Here is a 27110-nt window from a genome sequence, read left to right on the forward strand (position 1 = left end):
AACTTGGCTCAAACACACACAGGAACAGAACTTGCCAGAAACAGAGCTCAAGAGCCAGGAAGCAAACATGGCAGGCAAAGGATTAAGCAGACTAAGGGAAGACAAACAAATAAACAAACAAAGAAGCAATGTGCTTACCAGCACTCACAGCTGGATAGCAGTGAAGTAATCAGGTATGATGCTGGCTTCTACAGACTCAGAATAAACAGAGAAGAACCACACACACAGGAAACAGAACAGGGAATACAGAAAACAGGAACAGAGCTTGGCTAAACACAGAGATTGGCTTAAACACAGAGCTTAACTATAGCAAGAGTCAAAAGCAGGGCTAGACTAAAAGCAGAAGCCAAGGCAAGTCAAACAGATACAGACACCAAGGGCAGGGTGTGGCTCTAGAGCCAGGCTTTCAGGATCAAGGTACAAAAGCAAACACAAAGAAACAAAGCAAAGCATTGAAACACAAGACTCAAAGAAACACAGAACAGACCTTCAGGAACAAAGTCAAGTAAGGAAATAATCTAAACAGATAACACAAGATTAAGAGACCTCTTGCAAAGGCAAAACATGATAGTTCCCTGGTGCTTATAAAGGACTTGCTGATGATGTCACAAGTAGGAAATGAAGCAGAAGCAGGGAGACCAAAGCGAGGCTTGGCTAACAGGAAGAACAACAACAGGAAATGAAACAGAAGCAGGGAGACCAAAGCGAGGCTTGGCTTACAGGAAGAACAACAATAGGGAAAAAGGCAGACTGGAGAGGTCACAGAGCTAGATACAGAGAAACAGTAGGTCTGAACCGTGACACTCAAGAATGATTTCAGCCTTGTCCCCTCCCCCCCCTCCCGCCACACAATTAACTTTCAGATCTCTAGGCACCTCTCTCCTCCAAAATTTGATAATTAAGCTGAATAATCATATGTATTTTATATTTATACTGTCTATATAAAATGAAGACAATTTCCAAAATGCATTACCTAGGTACATGAGCTATTTGAAATTGCCCACCCTCCCTGGGAATAGATGTGCATGCTAATGTTTTTTTCAGTTTGTACGGCTGTTAGAACCTATTTTACTTTGACTTCCTCTTGCCACCCCCAGAAGCTGCTGCCATAACTGACAGCTTAGTCTGCAAATAGGTTAGCTGGCCCGGCATATAGAGGGGCTTCAGTCTCCAGCACAATTTATAGAGATGGTTTTCAGTCTCCAGTGTCCCAGCTCTGCTCCATCCTGCCCTATCCTCATGGTGAGGATGCATAGATAGTTTTCTACCATCTCGTGTTCTTATGTTGGGATATATGAAGGGGTTTCAGGCTCATAAGAACATAAGCGTTGCCATACTGGGACAGACTGAAGGTTCATCAAGCCCAGTATCCTGTTTCCAAAAGTGGCCAATCCAGGTCACAAGTACCTTGAAAGATCCCAAAAAAGTAAAACAGAGTTTATGGTACTTATCCTAGAAATAAGCACTGAATTTTCCCAAGTGTGTCTTAAGAATGGCTTATGGACTTTTCTTTTAGGAAATTATCCAAATCTTTTTAAAACCCTGCTAAGCTAACTGCTTTTACCACATTCTCTGGCAATGAATTATAGAGTTTAATTACATGTTGAGTGAAGACATATTTTCTCCGATTGTTTTAAATTTACAACTTAGTAGTTTCATTTTGTGCCCCCTAGTCCTTGTATTTTTGGAAAGAGTAAACAAACAATTCATGTCTACCCAGTCCACGTCACTCAGTATTTTATAGACCTCTATCATATCTCTCCTCAGCTGACTCCAGAACTGTCAGTCCATTTCCTGTCCCAGAACTGCTCCATCTTGCTCTGTCCCTGTGATGGGAGTATATAGAGGCTTTCAGTCTCCAGAACTGTCTGTCTCTGCCTTATCCCTAGCCCTATTCTTCCCTGCACTTTTCCTATTCTTGGAAAATAGATGAATGTACTTATTCTATAATTATACTGTGGTGCTTCCAAACATTTTATAAGCAAAACAGACTTGGTCTATCAGGTACAATATTATGTGGCTGTAATAGAACACAAGAAAACATTGTGCATTTGTGTTCCCTTGTCTTCTACACAGTCTGATGTGCAGTATTTGTGCATATTTGTGTTTGTGAGTACAGATGGTTATTTTCAAAGCCAATTATATGAGTAAATTAAGTATCTACAAACTGCCACCCCTCCCCCCCACATCTGGCTATAAGTGAAAGTCTATGGTGCTGATCGCATTTTTTTTTTTGTCTTCTTTAATGCACATTTTTTGGCCAGGCTTCGAGGCAGTGGTCCCAGAGGTATATTAAGGTCAGAGAAGGAAAATAAAATGTGTAAATTTTCTAGGATGTGGCTGCAGCTGTGTTACCCGTGTTGTTGCGTCCACATTAGCGCCGTGATTCACCAGAACATCTGCGGTAGCAACGTGTCCCTCCTGAGCTGCCAGGTGAAGGGGAGTAAGGCCACTCTGGCAAAAGAAGATTTTCAGAAGTATTAGAGAGAAAGGCAGATAGCATAGCTAGAATATACTTCAGACATGGACATCTCAGTTCCCTGGAGATATCACAGCCACAGTATACAGTATTATTACAGTTCTGACATATCACACATGCACATGTCACAAGATAATGAATTGTTATGACTAGAAATTTCCAAAGACTTGTGGTTAGCTGTTCTTGGTAGGTTGTAACAACAAGCTTGGTCTCCACCTTTATTATTTTATGATTGTTGATAACTTGCCTGTTTCAGACCTTTGCTTTTCTATATGATTGTGGGAGACATTATTTTCTTTTGGTTCCTCCATCTGTGGGACTTGAAGACAAATTACAATTCCTCATGTTCTTTTCTAGTTTTCTATTAGCTTTACAGCTTCTTTGGATCTTTTGTCTTCCTCAAGCCTTCTCCCCTTGGGTTTGGCGCTATTTGTCCATAGACATGAACTCTCACTCTAGTTGGGGAAACTACTTTGCTACATCCCACTTGTTCTGGATTGGTCTGGTATGGATGATAAGGATGGAAAAATGTTGTCTTACGTGATAATTTTCTTTCCTTTAGACCTACTAGACCAATCCAAAAAGCCTCCCTGTCTGAATATTGCTGTCTTCTCTTTTCCGTTTTCCTCTTATCTTCTACTCTTTCACAGGACAAAGATTTATGTCTCTACATGCTTCTAGATTATCTCTTCTGATTCTAAAGCAGCTCATGACTTAGTTGGAAAATTGTGCTTCAGTTGGGTACAACAGTGCCTAGGTGATAAAGATATTGAACATCTTCAGCATGAATAGAGATGAAATCTTGAAGGACACTGCTTGGTCATTCGAAATACTATGGATTCTATCATTGCACAGTGTTGTTGTAGGGCAGATCACACAGACTTTGTTTCTCTATCTATTCAAAATTTTATTTACCGAGAAGCAGGTGAAAGTGATCCTACATACTTTGTACCTACAGCAAGATTGAGTGTGAAAGTACATGCATAGTTTTTCTTTGAAAATTGGTCCAAGGCCTGGGGATATAAAGTGCATACAATCTTTATTCTTATGCTGGCAGCCTAAAAATTGCTACTTAAGTTTTATGCAACCTTTTCAAAACCTAGCATCCCAACCATGGGGGTGAAGCAGGATGACAGCTGCTTGTCAGAGTCACCCCCTTGTGTACTGCTCCATGACATTTCCTTCATTTTTTCACCTTAATCCATATGATAGAAAGGAAAGTAGATTTGTGATTTCCCAGTGGACACAGTACCATCTTCTGTGATGGGTTGAATAGATTGGTAAAGTCAGATGCGGAGCCATGGCATCAGGAGTCTAAAGTGTGGGGCCCCTGGAAGAAGTGGTAGGAGAAGGTGCGCAGCCACGTTCCCCAGCTGGTGAGATATTGTTGCACATAGAAGAGCAGAGAATTCCTGGGGAGCTCCCTGCCAAATGTCTAGACCTGTGTTTTCAACACAGGCACCACTTAATGATTTATTTCTTTTCAAACGTTATAGCCCATTGTTTCCCAATGATCAAATAAAGTGTCTTTGGAAAAGATGGCTTCTCTTCCCAAGTCTCCAGGTATAGGCCTATGGGAAGGAGTCAGCCTACCATTGGTAGAGGTTCTACTGCCAGGTCAGATACCACTGATGTTCCAATTAGAGAAACCAAAGATATTCCGGTCGATATTCAGAACAATTTAGCCACCTAAATGGCACTTAGTTGGCTATCCAGCGATATTCAGCCGGGGATTGTTGGCTATCCCCGGCTTAATATTGCCATTTAGCACCTAGCAGATAGCTGGTTATAGTGGGCGATATAGCTGGCTATCCATCAATTTTCAGCGTGAAGCCAGCTAAGTTTGGCAGCCATCTTTGGTTGCATCAATAGGTGGAATAACTTTGGCCGGTTCCAATTTTCAGCGGTCAGCGCTGAATATCAGCTTGGCCAGTTAAGTTAAAACCAGTCAAATTTAAATCAGATTATTCAATGCCGGTCATTGAAAATCCAGGTTCAGCTCTGACCATGGGAGGCAGCCTGGCTACCTCTCGTGGTTTGAATATCGGACCCATTCTCTTTAAAAGCAATTATGACTATGATGGAAGGCAGGGCTAATCCCTACTGGGCAGCTAGCTCAAATTTGTTTTCAAATTCAAGGGTTGTCTAAGAAAGTTACCATTCAAGAAAAAAAATTAATTTTGTTTAAATATAGGGTGACTAATGTGGAAGAGAAGATGGATAAAGTTTGTATGGATGAGTTTATTGGCTTAGGATAATATTGTAGTACATAATAAATTGGAAAATCTAGAGGCTGTGGCTAGAAAGGGGGAAATATCATCATATTAATTTTCCTAAGACTGTAGAGACTTTCACCAATTCAGATGTTTATAGAAATATCTTCTTGGAATCATAAAAGTGCCTAATGAATCATTATCTCCAATCTCCGTGGCTTTTTTCTTGTCTCTACTGAAGTACATTGACGTTAATGACAGCGATCTAAGGGACATTTCTTCTATTAATTTAAAACTTTCAGCATTCTTGGAAAGTTTTGCAGTAGGCTCCATCACTCATGATGGCTATTTTGTCCATGAGCCAGACAGAGACTAGATCCTGTGTGTGTGTGTGTGTGGGGGGGGGGGGGGGGGGGGGGGGGTTAGCATAGGGTAGATATGATTTATAATTTAAAGTTAAAGGGAGAAATAGTAAAGCTGCAGTAGTCAGTGTTATTTATTTATTAATGTTGGCTATCATGGGCCAACATCAGGCCATATCCAGATAGCAGCGATGAATATCCGAGTGTTCAGCAGTTGCCAGAAGCTATCGGGTATTGTTGATATTCAGTGCTGAAGAGATTTCAGGTAATTGTGCTGATTAACTTGGCCAGATAGTTATCCGCATACTGGGGCTGAATATCAGTAGTTCCCTGGGGCAGATTCTCCTTAGCTTCACACACAGACTGCCCTGGCAACACCCAGATAACTAGATTTAGATATCAACCCCCAATTTTTTTCTTAATGTAGCTAGAGTTACACAAAAAAAGGATGTCTACTTCTCTTTCTGCATCTCAGAGTTTTATAACTGGGTAGTATGATTATTTTTAAATACCCTTGTAAACGTATGATATAATACAATGTTAAATTACTTTTTTGATCTTGTTCGACTGACCTCTTTTCTTAGTGGTAGGTCAGTGCAGGGATCCATGAGGTAAGCACTTTAGAGATAACTACTGCCCCTAATGGTTGATTTAGTTGTGTACAAAGGTTTAGCCAACCCTGCTCAAACTGGTGGGCCCTTTTAGTAAGGTGCGAAGGCATCTAAGTGCTTCCAATGCATGTCAAATTGGAACTAATGCCTGGCTACATCATGCCCCAGGCAGTAATTCAATTTTTGACACGCGTACAAATTGTAGAGATTTTCTACCGTATGGTGCTTATCCGGCAATAATCAGCAGTGTACACACGCTGATTACTGCCCAGTTAATATGTGAGACTTTACCACTAAGTCAATGGGTGGCGATAAGGTCTCAGGCCAAAAATGGATGTGCGTTGGTTTTAATTTTGCCGTACATCCATTTTCAGCCACACAAAAAAAAGGCCTTTTTTTTGCAGGCACGCTGAAAAATGGACCTGCGACCTACCCCAGCGCAGGCCATTTTTCGGCGTGCCTTAGTAAAAGGGTCCCTGTAGGTTTCACTGACTCTCTAAGGGGCCCTTTTACTAAAGGGTTGGTGCATAGCAATAGGCTTGCCGCACGCCAATCCGGAACTACTGCTGGGCTACTGCAGCAGCCCGGTGGTAATTCCACTCCCAGTGCGCACCATTTCCAGCATTATAGAAATTTATTTCTGTATTTTTACTAATTGGGCAGTGCCGCTCACTGCTCAGTTACTACCAGGTTAACTCGGGAGCCTTTACCACTACCTCAATGGTCATTTCTTTTTTCAGCCTTTTTACCCTCTGTGGTAAAAGAGGCCTCAGCGCGTGGCAAAAACACGTGCTGCCCCTACTGCAGGGTCCTTTTTACCGCATCTTGGTAAAAGGGCCCCTAAGAGGGCCATAATTGAAAGGGGTGCCCGTTTTCCTGAGGACGTCCTCGCAGGACGTCCTGGTGAATGGGTGGGGAAACCCATATTGTCGAAACAAGATGGGCGTCCATCTTTCGTTTCGATAATATGGTCAGGGACACCCAAATCTTGACATTTACGTCATCCCTACAGATGGTCGTCCTTAGACTTGGTCGTTTCTGATTTTCAGCGATAATGGAAACCAAGGACGTCGACCAAATGCAAGCCCTTTGGTCATGGGAGGAGCCTGCATTCCTAGTGCACTGGTCCCCCTAACATGCCAGAACACCAACCGGGCACCCTAGGGGGCACTGCAGTGAACTTCAGAAAAAGCTCCCAGGTACATAGCTCCCTTACCTTGTGTGCTGAGCCCCCCCAAATCTCCCCAAAACCCAATACCCACAACTGTACACCACTACCATAACCCTTACGGATGAATGGGGGCACCTAGATGTGGGTACAGTGGGTTTCTGATGGGTTTTTGAGGACTCACATTTACCACCACAAGTGTAACAGGTGGGGGGGGGGGGGATGGGCCTGGGTCCGCCTGCCTGAAGTGCACTGCACCCACTAAAACTGCTCCAGGGACCTGCATACTGCTGTCATGGAGCTTGATATGGAGGCTGGCAAAAAATATTTTTAAAACGTTTATTGAGGTGGGAGGGGGTTAGTGACCACTGGGGGAGTAAGGGGAGGTCATTCCCGATTCCCTCTGGTGGTCACCTGGTCATTTTGGGCACCTTTTTGTGGCTTGGTTGTAAGAAAAAAAGGACCAGGTAAAGTCATCCAAGTGTTCGTCAGGGATGCCCTTTTTTTTCCAGTATGGGTCGATGACGCCCATGTGTTTTGGCACACCCAAGTCTCGCCTTCGTTACGCCTCCGACATTCCCCCGGGAACTTTGGTCATCCCCGCGACAGAAAGCAGTTGGGGGACGCCCAAAATCGGCTTTCCATTATACTGATTTGGGCGACCCTGGGAGAAGGACACCCATCTTGCAATTTGTGTCGAAAGATGGGTGTCCTTCTCTTTTGAAAATAAGCCTGTAAGGGAACAAAAGTTGACACAATATCTAAATGGTACAAAGTTAAACACTGAGTGAAACAGTAGTGAAACTACAAATATTCTTCAACCACAAATATTCAACACCACATTTTTCTACATGTTAACATATAATTATTACTTATTTGTACAGTTTAACAGATTAAAAATGAATAAAAAGTGAATATGGAAGGTGCAACATCTGCCATTCACTATCACGTTTTTAAAAAGCCAATGAAGGCAATTCCATGCTTGAACATATGCCCTGACCGTTCCACCCTCTTTGTTGTTCTGTCTACTTTCAACAACCATGAGTTTCTCTAAGCAGCTGTCCAATCATTTAAAAATTAAGATAATTCACTCTGACAAAGCAGGGGAAAGCTACAAAAATCTCTTAACACTTCCAGGTAACAATTTCAACTGTCATCAGTAGTATTAAGAAATGGAAGTTACATGAAACTGTTGAAACCAAGGCAAGCTCTAGAAGATCAAATCTCTTATAGAACTGCCTGAAAACTGGCAAGATCTACAAAACAAAACCTATTTAGCTGATACAGGAAGAGTTATCCACAGGTCTATAACACAACGTTGCTTACATAACAATGTTTTGCATGGGAGAATTATCAGAAGGAAACCTTCAAGAGAGCTTGAGACAAGTACACAGAATCTCTAAGGGAGTGATAGGGAGAGTAGATGACATGGATGGGCATACTGGATAGGCCATATTGTTTTTATCTGCCTACATTTTTCTGTTTCCTAAATTCATCATAAAAATTGTTGTCTAAAGTATGCATAAGAAAACCTTGATACACTTGAAACATTTTGGAACAAAGTGCTTTGGACTGGTGAAACAAAAAATGAACTGTTTGGCCAGAATCACATGAGCACAGAGGTGAATCTGTTATGCTTTGGGATACTGTGGCAGCCAGTGGCATAAAAATTATTGTACGAGTAGAATGAAGAGAAGATTTAAATATATATCAACAGATCTTACAAGCTAAGCTAATGTCTCACAGTAAGTGAAGAAACTGAAGCTGAAAAGAGGTTGGATATTTCAGCAAGATAATGATCTGAAACATACCTCAAAAATCAACCATGTAGTACTTACAGGAAAAGAAAGATGAAGGAATTGGAGTGGCCCTCAGAGGCCCCAGACTTGATTATTATTGAAAATCTGTGGGGAGATCTCAGACATACAGCGCATACAAGGAGACCTAAGAATATTTCTGACGTGTAAGAGCTCTGCAAGGAAGAGTGGGAAAAATTTCAAAAGCTACAACAGAAAGCTAGCTAAAGAAAACAGTTTGAAGCTGTTATTGCTGCCAAAGGAGGTGTAAAAATTACCGACTGGAAGGGTGTCTAAAATTTTGCACCTGCCATATTCATATGTTAGTACTTTCAATCTGTTAAAATCAGCAAATACATAGTAATTGTGCATTAAAATGTGCAGGAAGATGTTGGGTTTAACTTTGTACCATATAGATCAGTATTCAGCCACGCTGTCAACATATAATTTGAAACTTCAGACAAACTGAATGAATGTATAACCTGAAATGTCCAAGGAAACAGACAGGCAAGCGATTCATAATATCCAGACTGGAGCAAAAAAGAAGCGGATCACAGGTGAAGAAACAAACAGGCTTATTTTCGAAAGAGAAGGACGCTCATCTTTCGACACAAATCGCAAGATGGGCGTCCTTCTCCCAGGGTCGCCCAAATCGGTATAAAGCAAAGCCGATTTTGGGTGTCCCCCAACTGCTTTCCATCGTGGGGATGACCAAAGTTCCCGGGGCGTGTCAGAGGCGTAGCGAAGGCAGGACTTGGGCGTGCCTAACACATGGGCGTCCTCGACCCATAATGGAAAAAAAAGGGCATCCCTGACGAACACTTGGACAACTTTACCTGGTCCTTTTTTTCTTACGACAAAGCCACAAAAAGGTGCCCAAAATGACCAGTTGACTGCCAGAGGGAATTAGGGATGACCTCCACTTACTCCTCCAGTGGTCACTAACCCCCTTCCACCCTCAAAAAACATTTTTTAAAGTATTTTTTTCCAGTCTCTATGCCAGCCTCAAATATCATACCCAGCTCCATGATAGCAGTATGCAGGTCCCTGGAGCAGTTTTAGTGGGTGCAGTGCACTTCAGGCAGGCAGACCCAGGCCCATCCCCCCTACCTGTTACACTTGTGGTGGTAAATGGGAGCCCTTCAAAACCCACCAGAAACCCACTGTACCCACATCTAGGTGCCCCCATTCACCCATAAGGGCTATGGTAGTGGTGTACAGTTGTGGGTAGTGGGTTTTGGGGGGATTTGGGGGGGCTCAGCACACAAGGTAAGGGAGCTATGCACCTGGGAGCAATTTATGAAGTCCACTGCAGTGCCCCCTAGAGTGCCCGGTTAGTGTCCTGGCATGTCAGGGGGACCCGTGCACTAGGAATGCTGGCTCCTCCCATGACCAAAGGGCTTACATTTTGTTTCTGAGATGGGCGTCCTTGGTTTCCATTATCGCCGAAAATCAGAAATGACCAAGTCTAAGGATGACCACCTGTAGGGATGACCTAAATGTCAAAATGTGGGCGTCCCCGACCTTATTATCAAAACAAAAGATGGACACCCATCTTGTTTCGATAATATGGGTTTCCCCACCCCTTCGCCAGGACGTCCTAAGAGGACGTCCTCAAGAAAACCTGGGCACCCCTTTCGATTATGCCCCTCAAAATGTCCAATTTATTCACCACACATGTAAAAGTAAATCGTAAGTAGAGAGCCCGACAAGATCTTGTTTCGCCCTAACCAGGGCTTCATCAGGGGCTACAATAACAACCTGAAAGTGGTTCCACAGTGTATCACCAGGTGGTTCCCAAACCTGGTCCTGGAGGCACCCCAGCCAGCCAGGTTTTCAGGATATCCACAATGTATATTCATGAGAGAGATTTGCATGCACTGTCTCCTTGGTATGCAAATATCTCTCATGAATATTCATTGTGGATGTCCTGAAAACCTGACTGGCTGGGGTGCCTCCAGGACCAGGTTTGGGAACCACTGACCTACAGGTTAAAAGGCTTCAATTCCTGAGAAGCAGCAAAAAGTGCAGTGGTGCTTCTCAGGAAGTGAAGCTGTTTAACCTGTAGGTGATACTCTGTGGGACCACCTTCAGGTTGTTATCGTAGCCCCTGATGCAGCCCTGGTCAGGGCGAAACAAGATCTAGTCGGGATCTCTATTTATGATTTACTTCTACATGTATGATGAAGAAATTGGATATTTCGTTTTTCACCTGTGATCCACTTCTTTTTTTTTTTTTTTTTTGCTCTAACCTGAAATGGCTACATAAGGCATTTTGGGGTAAATTTGGGGTGATGCACACCGAGCATGAATTCTAAAAACAGCTGTTCCATGTATAGCTGCCATTACAGAATACTAGTGTAAGTCAAGCACTTACATTGTGTCAAAGGCTTGTGTAAGTGCTCACGCCTAACTGTTGGCAGTTAGGCGTGTACCACAACTTGCACACCCTGGCATGCCCATGCCCCTCCAATGAGCGCACAGCTTCTAGAATAATGACTCAGGTCCGTTGCGTGCGCAACTGACAATTAACACCACTTTAAGCCAATAATTGACTGTTAACTCCAATTAACAGCCATTTATTCAATTAAGTTGAGCGCACCACTGACCTTATTCTATAAATTGGTCGTCTTACTTTATATTATTAGAGGCTTGAGGGTAATTTTATAAGGGATCACCTAGTTAAAGCCTATTTGATGATGGCATGTGGCACCTACTTGTGCTTATAAAATACTAGCGTAAGTGGCAGGCACAGATATTTACACCAGCCCTACAGCTGATACCACCAATATTTGTCAGCTACATGCATAAATTATCATTTTTTATAATCTATACACATACTGGTATGCTCTGCCCATACTCTGCCAAAATTCCACCCCAGTATACATGTCGCAGTGCCTCTGAAATGATGGATAACAAAGCAATGTGACTGGTACCTTGTTTCCCAGGTTAACATTGGCTTGCTTGGAGACGAGGAGAGAGACCATGTCAGTAAGGCCTTCCTGTGCAGCAAGATGCAGTGGCGTCACCCCTTGTAGAGATTCGGCATTTGCAGATGCTCCATACTGTAGCAAGCTGCTGGCCACCTCCAGCTGGTTCTGTTTGGCAGCAATGTGCAATGGGGTGTAGCCATTCTATAGAGAGTGTATCAACAGCTGAATTATTACCTTAATATTTAAAGTCAAACATACCAAAATTCATCAATTTCACACACCCTCCAACATTTTGCCATTATCACTTCCAGATGCAGGCCCTAGAGTTTCTGTAGTTATAGTGTGAAGTACCAATACTGCATTATTGGTACCTTTAACGGGGATTGCCCAAAGCATCATACAAAATTTAAAACAAAAACTACAATGCATTAAAAAAATATATAAAACAAGAAATGAAGAAAACATAACACAAAACCAAAGGACAAAATACATACCACCACAATGGACCACCCATTTGTGACCATAATGTCGTAGACTCTACCCACTTTCAATAACCACAACATGCAGTAGCACACCACAGGCCCCATGAAACAGACATTGCTTCAGCAGACTGCTCCCCCCCCCCACCCCCCCCCCCCCCGTCTGCCCTTCAGTATTAGCAAATATTCCTAATCTGGACTACAAGACATGGAGGGGCATTTTCGATAAGACGTCTAAATCCAATTTGATGTCAATGACTTTAAGCTACCAATCTTAAATAGCCTGAAAATCCTTGGGGTCGAGCTAGACAATCACTTGCTTCTGGACCATCAAGTGAAGATTGTCACAAAGAGAATGTTTTTTGCAATGTGGCGGCTGAAGCGTATCAGAAATTGCCTACCTAGAGATCTCTTCTGCACTCTCGTTCACTGGCTGGTCCTTTCTCACCTGGACTACTGTAGCGGGATATATGCTGGTTGTCATGACTATTTACTTCGGAAACTCCAGACAGCACAGAACACGGCTGCTTGATTAATACTAATATTAATACTTTATCTCTCCACACCAGAAATCACTGCGGAAACTCAGGCCAAAGTATCGGCCTGCTTATCCGACATTGCTGCTTGGATGTCCAACCGCCACCTGAAACTGAACATGTCTAAGACTGAACTTATTGTTTTCCCACCCAAACCCACTTCCCCTCTCCCTTCACTCTCTATCTCAGTTGATAACACCCTCATCGTCCCCGTCTCATCTGCCCGCAACCTCTGTGTCATCTTCGACTCCTCCCTCTCCTCTGCGCATATCCAGCAGATAGCCAAAACCTGTCGCTTCTTCCTCTATAACATTAGCAAAATTCGCCCCTTCCTCTCCGAGCACACCACCCGAACTCTCATCCACTCTCTCATTACCTCTCGCCTTGACTACTGCAACCTACTCCTCACCGGCCTCCCACTTAGCCATCTATCCCCCCTTCAGTCCATCCAGAACTCTGCCGCACGTCTTATCTTCCGCCTTAACCGATATACTCATATCACCCCTCTCCTCAAGTCACTTCACTGGCTCCCAATCAGATACCGCATACAGTTCAAGCTTCTCTTACCTACAAATGCACTCGATCTGCAGCCCCTCCTTACCTCTCTACCCTCATCTGCCCTTACGTCCCTACCCGTAACCTCAGCTCTCAAGACAAATCCCTCCTGTCAGTACCCTTCTCCACCACCTCCAACTCCAGGTTCTGCCCTTTCTGTCTCGCCTCACCCCATGCCTGGAACAAACTCCCTGAGCCCATACGCCGGGCCCCCTCCCTACCCATCTTCAAATCAATGCTCAAAGCCCACCTCTTCAATGTCGCCTTCGGCACCTAATCACTACACCCCTTCTCAGGAAATCTTAACTACCCCAACTTGACATTTCGTCCTTTAGATTGTAAGCTCTTCTGAGCAGGGACCGTCCTTAATTGTTAATTTGTACAGCACTGCGTAACCTTAGTAGCGCTCTAGAAATGTTAAGTAGTAGTAGTAGTAGTACTAGGCAAATTGTGCTTTGGCCGTGCACAACCATTGCGTTTCGACCTGCACTGGCTCCCAGTCAAAGATCGCATCATCTTCAAAGTCTGCTCTTTAACGCACAAGATCGTATATGGAGAGGCCCCTGAATACATGCTCGACCTAATTGATCTGCCTCCAAGAAATGGTTCCCCACAGGAGACTCTTAAATAAACTAGACGGCCTGAAAATAGGACCCGAAGTGGTGAACTGGATTAGGAACTGGTTGAAGGACAGACGCCAGAGGGTGGTGGTGAATGGAGTTCGCTCGGAGGAAGGAAAGGTGAGTAGTGGAGTGCCTCAGGGATCGGTGCTGGGACCCATTCTGTTCAATATATTTGTGAGTGACATTGCCGAAGGGTTACAAGGTAAAGTTTGCCTTTTTGCGGATGACACCAAGATTTCCAACAGAGGGTGTGGAAAACATGAAAAAAGATCTGAAGAAGCTAGATGAATGGTCTAACGTTTGGCAATTAAAATTCAATGCAAAGAAATGCAAAGTGATGCACTTAGGGAGTAGAAATCCAAGGGAGACGTATGTGTTAGGCGGGGAGAGTCTGATAGGCACGGACGGGGAGAGGGATCTTGGGGTGATAGTATCTGAGGACCTGAAGGCGACGAAACAGTGCGACAAGGCGGTGGCAGTAGCTAGAAGATTGCTAGGCTGTATAGAGAGAGGAGTGACCAGCAGAAGAAAGGAGGTTTTAATGCCCCTGTATAAGACGTTGGTGAGGCCCCACCTGGAGTATTGTGTTCAGTTTTGGAGGCCGTATCTTGCGAAGGATGTTAAAAAAATGGAAGCGGTGCAAAGAAAAGCTACGAGGATGGTATGGGATTTACGTTCCAAGACGTATGAAGAGAGGCTTGCTGACCTGAACATGTACACCCTGGAGGAAAGGAGGAACAGGGGTGATATGATACAGACGTTCAAATATTTGAAAGGTATTAATCCGCAAACGAATCTTTTCCGGAGATGGGAAGGCGGTAGAACGAGAGGACATGAAATGAGATTGAAGGGGGGCAGACTCAGGAAAGATGTCAGGAAGTATTTCTTCACGGAGAGGGTGGTGGACGCTTGGAATGCCCTCCCGCGGGAGGTGGTGGAGATGAAAACAGTAACGGAGTTCAAACATGCGTGGGATATGCATAGAGGAATCCTGTGCAGAAGGAATGGATCCTCAGAAGCTTAGCTGAAATTGGGTGGCGGAGCAATTGCGGGGAAGAGGGGGTGGTGGTGGGGAGGCGAGGATAGGGGAGGGCAGACTTATACGGTCTGTAACAGAGCCGGTGATGGGAGGCAGGACTGGTGGTTGGGAGGCGGGAAATACTGCTGGGCAGACTTATATGGTCTGCGCCCTGAAAAGGACAGGTACAAATACAAGGTAAGGTATACACATACGAGTTTGTCATGGGCAGACTGGATGGACCATGCAGGTCTTTATCTGCCGTCATCTACTATGTTACTATGAGGCATATTTTCAAAGCACTTTGGGAGGCTAAGTTCCATAGGTTTCTATGGAACTTTGGGAGGCTAAGTGCTTTGAAAATAAGCCTCTATATGTTTTGTCAACATTGCGCAATTTTCTCTGTCTTCACTATCCCAGCTGCAGAAAAATCAGATACAAACATATGTTTGCTTCGTCTTTCCCATATACCAGTGCTAAGACTTGGAATGAACTGCCGAGGCAATTAAAAGGGATATTAGACCACCAATTATTTAAGAAGTTCTTAAAGACATTCCTATTTGTGAAAGCCTATTCCTTAACGAACCCCTCCATCGACTCTCCCGTTGTAGTTTGAAGTGGGACTCTATCCCAAATGCACTTGTTGGACTGTTTTTCATTCCCATGTCTTTCCTGTGAATTCAACCTCACTCTGTCATCCTATGTCTCTACCTTTCTTTCATTGTAATTTTTCTTGAGTTACTGTACGCCACATTGTGCCTGCATTAGTGGGAAAATGTGGGATAGAAATGCACTAAAATAAATAAATAAATAAAATGTCCAAAAATCAAGTGGTGAACATAGAGATTTTCAAACCACAAAAAAGTCTATCTTTTTGTTTTGAAAATGGCCATTTCCCTAGATGTTTTTCTTTAGGGACCATTAAAAAAAAAGAATCCAAGGGAAAAAAAAACACACAAAAACAAGCCATTGGGACCAGCATTCATAGTAGACTGGCCACACAGACATCCCAGCAGAACAGTGGACCACCCTAGGGGGAGATGCAGTGAACTTCACATAAAAGGTCCCAGGTACACATCTCACTATTACTCCTTTATATTGTATGGAGAGCCCTCAAAACCCACCAAAAACTTTCTTTACCCAACTGTACACCATTACAATAGCCCTTATGGCTGCAGGTATCACTTATTGTGGGTACAGTAGGTTTTTGGAGGGCTCTCATTTTCCACCACAAATGTAACAGCTAGAGTGGGTTATAGACCTGGGTCCCCTTCTCTATAGTGCACTGCACCAAGCATTAGGCTACTCCAGGAACCTGCTTGATGCTCTAACAGGACTGATGATAAAATCTTTCGGGGGTGGGAGGAGTTCAGTGACCAGTAGGTGAGTAAGGAGGGCCATTCCTTAATCCTTCCAGTGGTCATCTGATCATTAAGGGCACCCTTATGTGACTTAGTTGTGATTGAACTGGGTCTAGACCAAAATATCTACCTTTTGGACCTGAACGTTTTTCGCTTTGTTCCATTACAGCAGAAAAATGTCCATCTTTATTTATGTCCTAAACACCGAGCCAAAATTGTGAACTTAGCTTGAGCCTGAATTGGGAGCCAATGTAAAGAACAAAGCAGCGGTGCTGAAGAAGAGCACATAAGACACTTAGGGCCCTTACTAAGCCATGTTATAGGCACGTTAGTATTTTTAACGCACGTTAACCATGTACGCACCTACAATATCCCTATAGGCGTCTACACAATTAGCACGTGTGCTAATTGTGGGTGAGTTAAAAATGCTAATGTGCCTTAGTAAACAGGGCCCTTAATCACTACCCTGGCAGGTTTCATAACGTGCTGAGCATGGGAGTACATGTTTGCCTGGCCACTACTTGCCACCCTAAGGCTTGTCTCCAGTCACCGAGAAATCCCACTGCTGTCAGGTCTGGAGTTGGAGAGTCATCCTGTAGAGAGCGTACGGACACGTATATGCTGAAATACAGCATGAAAATGGCATCTAAATTCCAGAACAACTAAGACCATGGCAAGCCAGGGAATAGCAAGAGAGCAGATGCCCTGAATGATAGTTTATTACTCAGTGAAGGACAGAGAGAACAGCTTACATCCTCAGTAGTTCATACATTGGAGGACAAATTTGAATGATTCTCGGGCCAAATTTCTGTGGTGTTGCAGATGCCAAGTGAGAATACACAGCAAGTTACAGAAGCTGAGTGGAGAGTGTCTGAGGCAGAGGATAACGTGCAAGGGGTGCAGGTCCAACTAAGACTATAAGGCAAAAATCAATGATCTTCAATATAGATCAGGCAGGAGTAATTTACAATTCATGGGCCACTTGGCGATGGTGGTAGAAACTGAAATGATGTTAACTTTGTTGGGGGGAGGAATAGTTCTGGGGTGGTAGTTGTGAGGGGGATGGTGGACTGTGGCTATGATAGTTGTGTCTGAACATGTGAATTCTTTGGACAAATGTGTGAAGGTAAGAAATAGAGAGGCTTTTGCACTGTGGGGGAGAAGGAGTGGGAGAGAAGGGCAAAGCAAAAGGGGAAGGGGGAAAGAGAAAGGTAGGCCTCTGTGGTGGTGGAGCTACCCTCAGGAAAGAGAATATTAAAGGGAAGGAACAGAGATGTGGGTGGTGGCTGGGCACCTTTCCACCTTATAATTGAAAGAGAAAAACGCCTAGATTTCAACCAAACCAGGAGATAGACGTTTATCTCACAAAAACGAATAAATCAGTATAATGGAAAGCCGATTTTGGACGTTTTCAACTGCACTCCATTGCGGAAGCGTACAAAGTTGACGGGGGCGTGTCGGAGGCATGGCGAAGGTGGAACTGGGGCGTGGTTATCGGCCGAGGAGAGATGGGCGCCTTTCGCCGATAATGGAAAAAAAGTATACGTTTGTAGCTAGAATTTAGGGCACTTTTCCTGGACCCTGTTTTTTCACGAATAAGGCCCCTAAAAGTGCCCTAAATGACCAGATTACCACCAGAGGGAATCGGGGATGACCTCCCCTGACTCCCCCAGTGGTCACTAACCCCCTCCCACCACAAAACATGATGTTTCACAACTTTTTATTTTCACCCTCAAATGTCATACCCACCTCCCTGGCAGCAGTATGCAGGTCCCTGGAGCAGTTGTTAGGGGGTGCAGTGGACTTCAGGCAGATGGACCCAGGCCCATCCCCCCCCTACCTGTTACAATTGTGCTGCTTAATGCTTAGTCGTCCAACCCCCCCAAACCCACTATACCCACATGTAGGTGCCCCCCTTCACCCCTTAGGGCTATAGTAATGGTGTAGACTTGTGGGCAGTGGGTTTTGAGGGGGATTTGGGGGGCTCAACACACAAGGGAAGGGTGCTATGCACCTGGGAACTCTTTAACCTTTTTTTTTGTTTTTGTAAAAGTGCCCCCTAGGGTGCCCAGTTGGTGTTCTGGCATGTGAGGGGGACCAGTGCACTACGACTCCTGGCCCCTCCCATGAACAAATGCCTTGGATTTATTCGTTTTTGAGCTGGATGCTTTCATTTTCCATTATCACTGAAAAACAAAAACGCCCAGCTCACAAATTGTCGAATAAAACATGGACGTCTATTTTTTTCGAAAATACGGTTCGGTCCGCCCCTTCACGGACCCGTTCTCGGAGATAAACGCCCATGGACATAGACGTTTTCGTTCAATTATGCCCCTCTTTGTCTTCTATGTGGAGGGAAATGGTATGCATGATGTGTGGCTGCAGATAATATTGTTGTATGAGTGGAGTTGGGATTAGAATAGCTTCTTGGAATATATCGGGCATTGGATCCCAGTGAAGCGCAATAAAACTCTGCTAATGATGCAGAGCAATGAAGTGCAGATTGGTTGTCTGCATAAGACATGGCTTCTTCCACTAAAGATTTGGGAGAAGAGCCAAGCTTTCATTTGCTTCCTGAAGTAGAGATAGTTTTGCATTGAGTAAAGCCTTTCAGGGAGTGCGTTTCAGGGTGTGGGGGGGCTACTCCGGAGAAGGCTTGTTTGCAAATGTCATATTGACATAGTTGCCATCTAAGCACCATGTCACAGGCGAACACATATGCAACGTTTTAACCTTTGTTTTTTATATAATTTAATTTCTAATTGGATGAACACGTGGGATCTCTAATTAGAAAATAAATGATATAAAAAGCAAAACTTAAAGGGTTGCATATGTGTTTGCATGTGAAGTGGTGCTTAGATGGCAACTCTGGCTGCATCAACTGAGGTCACTGCTGGGCTGGGTTGTACGGTCTGAGTCTTTCATATGGCAAACCGGTTTAGGGTGGGCTGGAGAGAGCTTCGACAGAAACTCCAGTGCTTTGGAACGTGAGAAAAGTGCCAGGCAGACTTTTACGGTCTTTGTCCTGCACATGACAAGATGGATCTGGATAGGCTGGAGTGGGCTTTGTCAGCAACTCTAGTAGTTGGAACGTAAGGATAGTGCTATAGGTAAGTTTGGTTCAATGGGTATGATTAGCTTCACATCACCCGTGTAGATGTACAACTGTGTATCAACTCGCCTAGCAGCTTGAAAAATTAAACAGAGTAGGCAACAGTATCAATTCTTACAGTACCCTGCAGGTCAGTGCCCATGGTGGCGATGAGGTGCTGCTGAACAGTATCGAACAGTATGGACTGTTGCCTATCTGATAGATAGGATCTAAACCGGGCAGGTACTGTGCCATTGATACCTGTTTCTGCTAGTCATTCTAGCATGATATTGTATAGTATTGTATAATATGGCATATAATATATGTCACTTGGAAAACTGGTTTCAAAATGTCTCAACTTATAGCCCAGTAAAATGGGAGATACAGCATATTAAGCCCTTGGGACCTATGTTTGTTCTGCGTGCAGAGGCAGGTTGTCTTTCACCAATGCTCAAGAGAAGTATGGTCATTAAACCTCGCAGGCATACCTGGAGTTGACTAAGTAGATGGAAGAAGTATACCTCTCAGGTAACTCTGTGATGCTGAAAAGTAATGGGGATTCTCTGATGGGAACGGAGAGTAAATTATTCAGATGGTGGACTGAGAAAAGATTGAGGAGGTCTGACGATTTGGTGGATTTGAGGAGAGGGAGAGGTTTTGCAGTTTCAAGTATTGGCAGAAATGTTTTTGTATATTTGCAAGCTAGACCTCTTGCACAGTCCCATCTGCAAAAAGACCTAGTGGAAAGTATTAGAGAAGGATGCGTAGAATACTTGTTGATAGACCAGGTGGGAGCACGTTGAATTTCCTACTTTTATACGATGCTGGTGTACAATATAAGTTTTGTAGAATTATCTGGGTTGGTGACTATATAGAGCTTCGAGGTAAGGCTACAATTAAGTGAAAATCGGGTGGTTCAAGCTCTAGCTAAGATCCCCTCAGTGGCATTGTAGGAGCAGCAATACAAATTTATAATGCATGCATTCATTTCATTAAAGCAAGGGGTTAGGGCTAGGGTAACTCAAGGTGGTAGGTGTTTGATATATTGGGAGGAAGAAGGAACCTTAGGACATTTGTTTTGAGGCTTTGGGGTTATCCAGAGATACTGGAGGAAAATATGTCAATTTGGATAGGATATTGGCAGGGCTGGCTCAAAGGATAGTGGTGCCCTGAGCCAACTTGCTTTGGCCATGACCCCTCCCCATCGCATCAATTCTAGCACCCCCTCCCTCCTTCTCCCTTCCCCCATGGGTTTGGCATCTCTTGCCTTTCCCTTCCCAATCCAGTCTTTCTTCTCCCCTCCTCGGTCCTCCACCCTGTGGGTCCGGCACTGCTCCCTCACCTTTCTCACTCCATAAAGTTTCTGTTGGTCACCGGTGGCAGCACAAGCTGGGTGCGTAATCCCGGTATTCTATACGTTTTTCCCAAGTAGGTCCTGAAGTACCCCTTGCCGGTCAGATTTTCAGGGTATCCACAATGAATATGCATGAAAGAGACTTGCATACAATGGAGGCAGTGTATGCAATTAAATCTCATACGTATTCATTGTGGATATCCTGAAAACCTGACTGACAAGGGAGTACTCCAGGACTGACTTGGGACACACTGTCCTATATCACTGCACCTAAATAACTGGAACACCCCTGACCTGCCCGTGCCCTTCCCATGACTATGCCCCCTGTTGGGTTGCGTGCGAGATATTGTGACCGCACAGCATTATAGAATAGCATGTAGACAGATGCGCAAGCAAATCCAAATTAGAGCCAATTAATTCCAATTAACACCAATAATTGGTTGTTCACACCCAATTAACTAGTTAGTTTATGCATGTATCTGGGCTTTGCGCCCAACTTTGGGTGATCTATATAGAATCCGGGGGTAAATGACAATTCACTCATCAATAAGCAGCTAGAAGGTAAAATTATGTATAATCATACCTGATAATTTTCTTTCCATTAATCATAGCTGATCAATCCATAGACTGGTGGGTTGTGTCCATCTACCAGCAGGTGGAGATAGAGAGCAAACTTTTGCCTCCCTATATGTGGTCATGTGCTGCCGGAAACTCCTCAGTATGTCGATATCAAAGCTCCATCCGCAGGACTCAGCACTTAGAGAATTACACCCACGAAGGGACACTCTGCCCAGCTCACCACCGCCGAAACGGGGGAGGGGAATTAACCCAGCTCATCCCCACACAAGTGGGGGAGGGGAATCCGTCCAGCTCATCCCCGCGGAGCGGGGGAGGGACACCACACCCGCCGATGCGGGGGGATCTGGCTTATCCTGCAACCGCAACCGCGGGAGGAGCTGACTGACCCGAACACCGCCGAAGCGGGAGGGGTACAAAACTGCCCTACAGCCGCACGAAGCGGGAGGGAGTGCCGGCAGAATTATAAGTCTCAATCCAGCCCCGTAAAACGGAGGGGAGAGGAATGCAGCAGCTCACTGTAACACAAACTCGTCTTAACTCTTGAAGAATCCAAGTGAAAAAACTTGAACACGAAGTCTTTCTGAAGTAACTGAAGAGTAAACTTGAACCTGAAATGCAACCAGAATAAAACAATACAGATATCTGGGAGGGGCTATGGATTGATCAGCTATGATTAATGGAAAGAAAATTATCAGGTATGATTATACATAATTTTACCTTCCATATCATCAAGCTGATCAATCCATAGACTGGTGGGATGTACCGAAGCAGTACTCACCCAGGGCGGGACATAGAAATCCCTGACCGCAACACTGAAGCTCCAAACCGGGCCTCCGCCCGAGCAGCCACAGTCAAGCGGTAATGCTTGGAGAATGTATGGGCCGAAGCCCAAGTTGCCGCCTTGCATATCTCTTCCAAGGAGACGGAACCGGCCTCTGCCATCGAGGCCGCCTGAGCTCTTGTGGAGTGAGCCTTCAGCTGGATAGGCGGCACCTTCCCTGCGGCCACATAAGCCGCTGCAATGGCTTCCTTGACCCATCTTGCCACTGTAGGCTTAGCAGCCTGCAGACCCCTACGAGGACCTGCAAACAGGACAAACAAATGATCCGATTTCCGGAAATCATTGGTCACTTCCAAGAATCTGATGATGACTCGTCTCACATCCAGATATTTAAGAGCAGAGTACTCCTCTGGGTAGTCCTCCCTACGAAAGGAAGGGAGACAGAGCTGCTGATTCACATGGAAGCGAGAAACAATCTTGGGCAGAAAGGAAGGCACTGTGCGAATAGTCACTCCTGCCTCAGTGAACTGCAGAAAAGGCTCTCGACATGAGAGCGCCTGGAGCTCGGAAACTCTTCTGGCTGAAGTGATAGCCACCAAAAAGACTGCTTTCAACGTCAGGTCTTTCAGAGATGCCCTCGACAAGGGTTCAAACGGCGGCTTCTGCAATGCTCTTAGCACCAGGTTGAGATTCCACGCAGGCACCACTGAGTGCAGAGGAGGGCGCAGGTGATTAACTCCCTTGAGAAAGCGCACCACATCTGGCTGGGAAGCCAGGGAAGCACCCTTCAGGCGGCCCCTGAAGCAAGCCAGAGCCGCTACCTGGACCTTAAGGGAACTGAGCGACAGGCCTTTGTCCAGACCTTCTTGCAGGAACGCCAACACTGAAGAAATTGGAGCAGTGAAGGGAGAAAGTGAGCCTGCTTCACACCACGCTGCAAAGATACGCCAAACCCTGGCGTAAGCAGTAGAAGTAGAGCGTTTCCTCGCTCTCAGCATAGTGGCGATGACCTTGTCTGAGAAGCCCTTCTTCCTCAGACGCTGCCGCTCAATAGCCAGGCCGTAAGACCAAAGGGGGAGGGATCCTCCATCACCACGGGACCCTGATGTAACAGGCCCTGCTCCACTGGCAGCCGCAGAGGATCGTCGATTGAGAGCCTGATCAAGTCCGCATACCAGGGACGTCTGGGCCAATCCGGACCCACCAGGATTATCCTGCCGGGATGTCTTGCCACCCGGTCTAGGACCCTGCCCAACATGGGCCAGGGTGGGAACACATAGAGAAGCTCTTGTGTCGGCCATTGTTGGAGAAGAGCATCTACTCCCAGGGATCGAGGGTCCCGTCCTCTGCTGAAGAAGCGCGGCACTTGGCAATTGGCCGATGACGCCATCAGATCTAGGCTCGGCTGGCCCCAGCGCTTCGTGATGTCCAAGAACGCCTGAGCAGATAGCTGCCACTCTCCGGGCTCCAAGGTATGGCGACTGAAAAAGTCCGCCTTGACATTCATGACTCCGGCAATGTGGGCCGCTGACAGCTGTTCCAGGTTCGCTTCCGCCCACTGGCATAGACTCATAGCCTCCTTGGCTAGAGGGGCGCTCTTGGTACCTCCCTGGCGGTTGACATAGGCCACAGCCGTGGCATTGTCCGACAGTACCCGTACAGGCTTCAGCACCAGTACCGGGATGAACTCCAAAAGCGCCAACCGAATGGCTCTGAGTTCCAGGAGGTTGATAGACCACTTCGCCTCTGCAGGAGACCAGAGCCCCTGCGCTGTCCTTCCCAAGCAGTGGGCTCCCCAGCCCGACAATGAGGCGTCCGTCGTGACGACAATCCACTCTGGGGTCACCAGAGGCATTCCTGCAGACAACTTGTCTGCCTGCATCCACCAGCTCAGCGCCTTGCGCACTGCTGGATCCAAGGGAAGACGCACCGCATAATCCTCCGACATCGGAGTCCAGCGCTGCAGCAGAGAGTGTTGTAGTGGTCTCATATGAGCCCTGGCCCAGGGCACTACTTCCATCGTGGCCGTCATAGAGCCCAACAGCTGCACATAGTCCCAAGCCCGAAGAGGAGAGGCTACCAGGAACTGGTCCACCTGAGCCTGAAGTTTGACAATCCGATTGTCTGGCAGGAACACTCTGCCCACTTGGGTGTCGAATCGAACTCCCAGATACTCCAGGGACTGAGTCGGGCGCAGCTGGCTCTTCTCCCAGTTGATGATCCATCCCAGGGAGCTCAAAAGAGCAACTACCCGGTCCACAGCTTTGCCGCACTCTGCATAAGAGGGGGCTCGGATCAACCAGTCGTCCAGATAAGGATGGACTTGTACTCCTTCCTTTCGCAGGAAGGCCGCTATGACCACCATTACTTTGGAAAAGGTCCGCGGAGCAGTAGCCAACCCGAACGGGAGGGCTCTGAACTGGAAGTGTCGGCCCAGGACTGCAAAACGCAGAAAGCGTTGATGAGGAGGCCAGATGGGAATATGCAGGTACGCTTCCTTGATGTCCAAGGAAGCCAGGTACTCCCCTGCCTTCACTGCCGCTATAACAGAGCGGAGAGTCTCCATGCGAAAGTGCCGCACTTTCAAGGCCCGATTGACCCCTTTGAGGCCGAGGATAGGCCGGACAGAACCTCCTTTCTTTGGTACCACAAAGTAAATGGAGTAACGCCCCTTGCCAAGCTGACTTTCTGGCACCGGAACGACCGCACCCAGGCGGATCAGATTGTCCAAAGTCTGCTGCACTGCCACAGCTTTGACCGGAGACTTGCAGGGAGAGAGTACAAACCCGTCTCTTAAGGGTCGGCAGAACTCTAGCTTGTAGCCGTCTCTGATGACTTCCAGCACCCAAGCGTCTGAAGTTATTGTGGTCCACTCGCCCAGAAACGAGGACAGCCGTCCTCCAATCTGCACTGGGGCGTGGACCAAGACCCCGTCATTGGGTACGAGACCCTGGGGGAGGACCGGAGGGAGCACCTCCGGGACGGCGGTCTCTGCGAAAGGAACGCTGCTTGGGGGAGAAATGCCTCTTAAAGGAAGAGGGGGCAGAAGAACCCGACCTGCCCGGGCGGTACCGACGGGCTTCCTGAAACCGTCCTCTGGAGGTACCGGGACGAGCACTAGCCCGAGCCCTGACCTCTGGTAACTTCTTGCCCTTAGATGTGCCGAGATCGGTCACGATTTTGTCCAGCTCGACCCCAAAGAGCAGCTTGCCTTTAAAAGGCAACCTAGCCAGGCGGGATTTAGAGGCGTGGTCAGCAGACCAATGTTTCAGCCAAAGCCACCGCCGCGCAGAGACTGTCTGAGCCATGCCTTTAGCTGAGGCTCTCAAGACATCATACAGCAAGTCTGCCACATAGGCTAAGCCCGATTCCAGGGCTGGCCAATCATCCCTCAAGGAATGATCCGAGGGGGAAGCCCGCTGCACCATAGTCAGGCACGCCCTGGCCACATAGGAGCCGCAAACTGAGGCCTGCAAACTTAAAGCAGCCGCCTCAAAGGACGACCTTAAGGCCGCCTCCAATCTCCTGTCTTGGGCGTCCTTTAGGGCCGTGCCACCTTCCACCGGCAATGCCGTTTTCTTAGTCACCGCAGTGATTAAAGAATCCACGGTAGGCCACAGATAGGCCTCACGTTCACTCACAGCCAAAGGATAGAGGCGGGACATAGCCCTAGCCACTTTAAGGCTCGCTTCTGGGACATCCCATTGAGCCGAAATTAAGGTGTGCATGGCATCATGCACGTGGAAGGTTCTAGGCGGGCGCTTCGTCCCCAGCATAATGGCAGAGCCAACAGGGGCTGAGGGAGAGACGTCCTCCGGAGAGGAAATCTTCAAAGTGTCCATGGCCTGTAACAACAGGTTGGGCAAATCCTCTGGGCGAAAAAGCCGCGCTGCAGAGGGGTCATCCGCTCCATCCGAGCGGGGATCCGTCTCCTCCAAGGAATCCGCAAAGGACCGTTGGGAGACCTCAGACACGCTGCCCTCATCTACATCGGAGGAGACAAATTCCTCCAAGGCCTGGGAATCAACCCGAGGGCGTTTACCTCTGGGAACCTCAACCTCTTTACCAGACGAGGGAGCGGGGGCAGCGTTGTGCATGAGGAAGGCCTGATGCAGCAGCAAAACAAACTCGGGGGAGAAACCCCCCAGACTGTGCACTTCCGCAGCCTGGGCAACAGCCCTAGGCGCACTCTCAACCGGCGCTCGCAACAGCGGGGGAGAGGCCTGCTGCGCATCCAAAATGGCGTCCGGCGCGAAACTCCGCGAAGGAGCCGCGCGGGAAGAACGGCTCTTAACTTTAGCCGCTTCTGTGCCGTCGCCCAAATTAAGGGCGTTCATGGCATTAATGTCTCCAACCTCAAGGGCGGCCCAAGAAGAAGCCGTCCGAGCCGCGTGGCCGGCCAAAATGGCGGAGGCGAGGAGCGGGGGATGGGCGTTTATGGCGGGAAAAACCGCCACGCCGGAGGAAGGACCGGGACATTCATCGGTCACGAAACTGCCACCCAACAAGGGCGAATCAGGCTTTAAGACCCCCGCATCCCCTCTAGAAGCGCTCAAGCGACCCGGGGAGCGACCCTTTGCGCCCTCGCCCTCCGACGCCATGTGCCACGAGGAGAAGAATCGGGGAACCCCCGCCCGCTATAAAAAGGTAAAATTACCTGCTGTCCGCTCCGAGTTGTAACGACCTGGTGTCCCAGTGAGTAGCTGCAATAGACGCTTAAATAAACGTCGAAATAAACGCCTTTAAAGACGTTTAAAATTTTTTTTTTTTTTTTTTTTTTTTTTTTAACGGAGCCAGCGGGAGGGGGGAGAAAAGGAGGGACCTGGCACCACCAGGTTTGCACTTGCTCAAAAGAGCCCTCAACCCCAGGCACTCAACAAAACCTAAAAATTAGGCTTGGAGGCCTAGCCAGAGCTGCTGCTGCTGTGTGTGACCACCACCTGCTGAGATAGAGAACATACTGAGGAGTTTCCGGCAGCACATGACCACATATAGGGAGGCAAAAGTTTGCTCTCTATCTCCACCTGCTGGTAGATGGACACAACCCACCAGTCTATGGATTGATCAGCTTGATGATATGGAAATGACCAATAATCTCTCATTCAGCTGATGGACTGCAGTGGAAGCTGCTCTTCCCAACAAGACAACAAGTTGGATATCATCTGCATCTA

At 46.6% G+C, this 27110-nt stretch overlaps 1 protein-coding gene across 6 annotated transcripts in view; it reads right to left on the reverse strand.

The window, feature by feature from the left end:
• Positions 1-27110, reverse strand: part of ANK1 (ankyrin 1) — a 319396-nt gene that overhangs the window by 146322 nt on the left and 145964 nt on the right. For all 6 annotated transcript variants that reach the window (XM_030202059.1, XM_030202060.1, XM_030202058.1 and 3 more), the window contains 2 exons: positions 11566-11763; positions 2356-2454 (listed from right to left, as the gene is read on the reverse strand). In XM_030202059.1, coding sequence (XP_030057919.1) covers positions 2356-2454; positions 11566-11763 — 297 coding nt within the window. The remainder of the gene's footprint in view (positions 1-2355; positions 2455-11565; positions 11764-27110) is intronic.

Source organism: Microcaecilia unicolor, chromosome 4 (assembly GCF_901765095.1).
Source record: "Microcaecilia unicolor chromosome 4, aMicUni1.1, whole genome shotgun sequence".
Taxonomy (NCBI): Eukaryota; Metazoa; Chordata; class Amphibia; order Gymnophiona; family Siphonopidae; genus Microcaecilia; species Microcaecilia unicolor.